Below are 4,174 nucleotides of genomic sequence, written 5' to 3'. Positions count from 1 at the left end.
ATCCTTAATTGATCAGACTGAGAGCAAGTTATTTGATCCCGAGTCACAAAAGAAAAAAAAATTAACCCTTGATTCAAAAAAATGTAGTACTATTCCCAAAATTGAATTTCGATAATTTTTTCATACACCTCTAAGCAATGGTCAATTAACACATATTTTAATTTTATAGTTAATTTGATCATAAAAATTTGGTTTTTAATCATTTATTCCGATTTTAGCATATAATAATCATCAGGGGTAAGCAATAAGCGCCGAATCAAGGGTAAAAATTGATGTAAACCGATAAAAAAAAAAAACTTAAGACTAAATTGAGTATAAAATTAAAATAAGTATCAATAAACTATTGTTTTTGAATTAAAGGGAGGCTAAAGTGAGACTTACGTCTTTATAAAAATATCTAAATAGATTTTGCTTAGCTCATCCTTCAAGTTTTGCTGTAGCCACCAGATCTAGCCCAGACTCAGTTTTATTTCACATGGACCCAGATGACATGGCATTAAAAAAATTATAAAAACAAAGCAATTTAACCAATGAAACTATTGACTCAACAAAAACCTTTTCCTCAACCAGTTCCAATTTTGTTTCTTTCTTTCGTTCGAAGAGAAAAACAACAGACCAAACCAAAACAACGTTTGACTTACTCATAATTATCCATCTCTGTAAGTTTTCATCTTTTTTGTGTGTTTTAATTCTCTGTTTTCTCAATCAAGATCTGCAATTTGTTTATGTAATGGATAGCAATTACACTGCTATTCAAAAAAATTCGTACGTTGAATTACAATTGCAACACCATGATTATGATAATTCTGAGATCCCCACAAATACCCATCTCAAATTTCATGATGGGGATGGCTTTAAGGATTCAAAGGTTGAAACTTTTAACATGTTAGATTGTAATGTTGGTGAGGATGATGATTTTGATGTTGACAATTATCCATTGGTGAAACAATCTGGCAATGATAATGATAGTAAATGGTCTGGTATTTATGGTGCTGTGTTTAATCTTACTACATCGATTATTGGCGCCGGGATCATGGCTTTACCGGCGACAATGAAGGTTCTTGGATTGGTTTTAGGGGTGGTGTTGATTGTTTTGATGGGGGTTTTGTCGGAAATTAGTGTCGAGATGTTGATTAGGTTTTCGGTGCTTTGTAAGGCTTCGTCTTATGGTGAAGTTGTTCAATGTGCTTTAGGGAAAACTGCAAAGGTTTTGTCTGAGATTTGTATTATTGTGAACAATGCTGGTGTTATGGTTGTGTATTTGATTATTATCGGTGATGTTATGTCGGGTTCTCTTCATCATATGGGGGTTTTCGATCAGTGGTTAGGGCATGGGATGTGGGATCATCGGAAGCTGGTGGTTTTGATTGTGGTGGTGGTTTTTCTTGCGCCTCTTTGTTCTCTCGATAAGATTGATTCTTTGAGCATGACTTCGGCTGCTTCCGTGGCTTTAGCTGTTGTGTTTGTTGTCGTGTGTTTTATTGTTGCTTTTATTAAGCTTGTGGAAGGGAAAATAGAGGCTCCAAGGATGACTCCTGATTTTAGTTCGAAGATGGCTATCTTAGATTTACTTGTGGTGATTCCAATCATGACGAATGCTTATATCTGCCACTTTAATGTTCAACCAATTTATAATGAGCTTGAAGGGCGGTCGCCTCAGAAGATGAACCGGGTGGGGAGAATTACAACTGTTCTTTGCGTTGGCGTTTATACTTCAACTGCTATATCAGGCTACTTACTGTTCGGGAAGGATACCGAAGCTGATGTCCTGACCAATTTTGACGCAGACTTAGGTATTGCGTTTAGCTCTACATTGGATTATATTGTTAGGGTCGGTTATATTCTTCATTTGGTTCTTGTTTTTCCGGTTATTCATTTCTCTTTAAGGCAAACAGTGGATTCCGTGGTTTTTGTGGGATCCGCTCCACTTTCAGAGAGTAGGAAGAGATCTTTGGCATTGACAGCAGTGCTATTAGGGCTGATATACTTTGGCTCTACCATGGTTCCCAACATCTGGACAGCTTTTAAATTTACAGGGGCAACTACAGCAGTGTCGTTAGGCTTCATTTTTCCGCCTCTTGTTGCACTGAGATTGGGCCATCGAGGGGAGGGTTTGAGTCGTGGGGATAAATTACTTTCATGGGTAATGTTAATTATGGCAGTAGTAGTCAGCATTGTTGGAGTGGCTGGAAATATTTATAGCCTTAAAAGCAAATGATTATCTTAGTTGTTTTATCACTTTTGTGGTAGTCACTACAAAGAAAATTATGGCGATATTCCATTAAGGCGAGGGGGAATATCGCTGTTTTCATGTTTCTCCGGTGCCTAATCATATCATATAACTGAATTATATAATGAAAAGTTCTGGCCCTTGGCGAATGCTGTTTGTAATTGCATTATGCTAGGAGTTCGAACAGAGGCTTGGATCAATCTGTGAGAGGTGATGATGTTTCAGATACGAGGAATTCTTGGAGAAACTTTGATAGGCTTTATCAGCTTTGAAGATCATTTACAGAGAATTCTTTTACGTTAACCTACTACATGTAAGTCGATAAAAAGTTCTTTGAATTGATGAGTTAGTTCCTATACTTGTGTAATTTTTGTAGCAACAATAAGTTGAGACTATATACATTGTCATTGACAGCAAGACTGCTGCTAAAATGAATTGTTTTAGCAGGGAGCTTGCAGCCATATTACAAGAGGCATTACAGAACTACAATTTTGGTTCATCAAATAAAAGCTTGCCAATTTCTTCAACTTTGCACTATGGTTGCTTTAATATCTTGTGTGCATATCATAACATGTAGATATTATGCAAGATAAGGTTTTTAAATGCTTGTTTTGGTTGGAATGAAGTGCTAATATGGTATTGATAAAACCAACTAATTAAACCAATCTTCTTCATAAGGATAAAAGTAGGCAGGTAGGAAAGTAAGTCTGCCATATTAGGAACTGGTCGAGTTGAGTAGTACTTAGGGGCGGAACTATCCTTAGGCTAGGGTAGGTTTTAGGTTTATGGTAAATTTAAGACTAGATGGAGGTTAAGTCGGACTGACAGAAAATCGAAGGTGAAGAAGTTAAGTTCGAGCTGAAAAAAATCTTGGATCCGCCACTGAATATGATACTCTTGGGATGTGAAGGTCTTTTGCTTTAGGGCTTGAATGGGCTAAATGCTTTTTCCTAACTTGGGCAATAAATGTTCTAAGCCAGTAATTGTAAGTCTTCAATTGATCATCAAGGTGTTGCAGATAGGGCTGAGCAAGAATTATGTTGAATTGAATTAGCCGGTTTATTTCGGTTAATCATGTTAAAGATTTTCAGTTAATTTGGTTAGTTTAGTTTGTTCGATTAATAAAAAATTAGTTCTGTTACAGTTAAAAATTACTATAAAAATTTGGTTAACTAAATTAACCGATTTTATTTTTATTTTTTTAAGATCTTTTTTATATATTATTATCATTTTAACCGGCTAATTAGGTTGTTCTGGTTTTGTATTTTTAAGATTTCAATAAATATGGTTTTCTTTAATTTTTTTTTTTTTTGAAGATCGTTTTCGTTAATTCAGGTTATTAGGTTAATGAGATAAAGAAGTTTGGTTAAATCATTCGGTTTTTAATCGAACCAATCGTTTGCTCACTTCTAATTGTAGAATACATATCTGAATGTTCATTTGATAGATGATTAGTTTTCAGTTAATTAAAGGAAAATTATGGATCAAAATCATTAGTAGTTAACAACCTTTGGTTAGTTTTCAGTTAATCAAAGGCAAATTAGGTATGCAAAGATGGTGATGGAGTATAAATCTTCAACTCAATGTAACATCACTACCCAACCATACTTGTCATTTGCTTAGAGTTGGTCACTTAATCTTTGAAACTTTGATAGGGAAATTTCCAAACAAAAATTAGCATAGCTATTCTTTATTCAGTAATCAGTAACAACTTAGTATTAAATTTATTACATGTAAACGATTGAGTTTCAAGTTTTAAAAATTCAATTCTTCAATTATAACTAACAAGAAAATTTTGCACCATCATCATCATGACTTCAAAATTATGTAAAATATAGATGAATTCCACAATTGCAAAAATACCCATAAAAAGATAAAAATGATTAGGGTCAGAAAGTGGCAATAATCTGTACCAAAAATTGCATGGTGCTCCATGATCTTGGA

The 4,174-nt window shown here is 34.4% G+C and overlaps 1 protein-coding gene across 1 annotated transcript; it reads left to right on the top strand.

The window, feature by feature from the left end:
- The first annotated feature begins 530 nt into the window (after window positions 1-530).
- LOC126683217 (amino acid transporter AVT6E) lies at window positions 531-2,757 on the top strand. The gene has a single exon (XM_050379064.2). The coding sequence runs from the start codon at window positions 731-733 to the stop codon at window positions 2,216-2,218; it is 1,488 nt and encodes a 495-aa protein (XP_050235021.1). The 5' UTR covers window positions 531-730; the 3' UTR covers window positions 2,219-2,757.
- Window positions 2,758-4,174: the final 1,417 nt, after the last annotated feature.

This window comes from Mercurialis annua, linkage group LG5 (genome assembly GCF_937616625.2).
Source record: "Mercurialis annua linkage group LG5, ddMerAnnu1.2, whole genome shotgun sequence".
Taxonomy (NCBI): domain Eukaryota; kingdom Viridiplantae; phylum Streptophyta; class Magnoliopsida; order Malpighiales; family Euphorbiaceae; genus Mercurialis; species Mercurialis annua.
The sequence above is the reverse complement of the archived record's forward strand: the minus strand, read 5'-3'. Positions and strand labels throughout refer to the sequence as shown.

Coding starts and splice junctions, on each gene's coding strand:
- LOC126683217 (XM_050379064.2), top strand. CDS start 731: ATGGATAGCAATTACACTGCTATTCAAAAAAATTCGTACGTTGAATTA.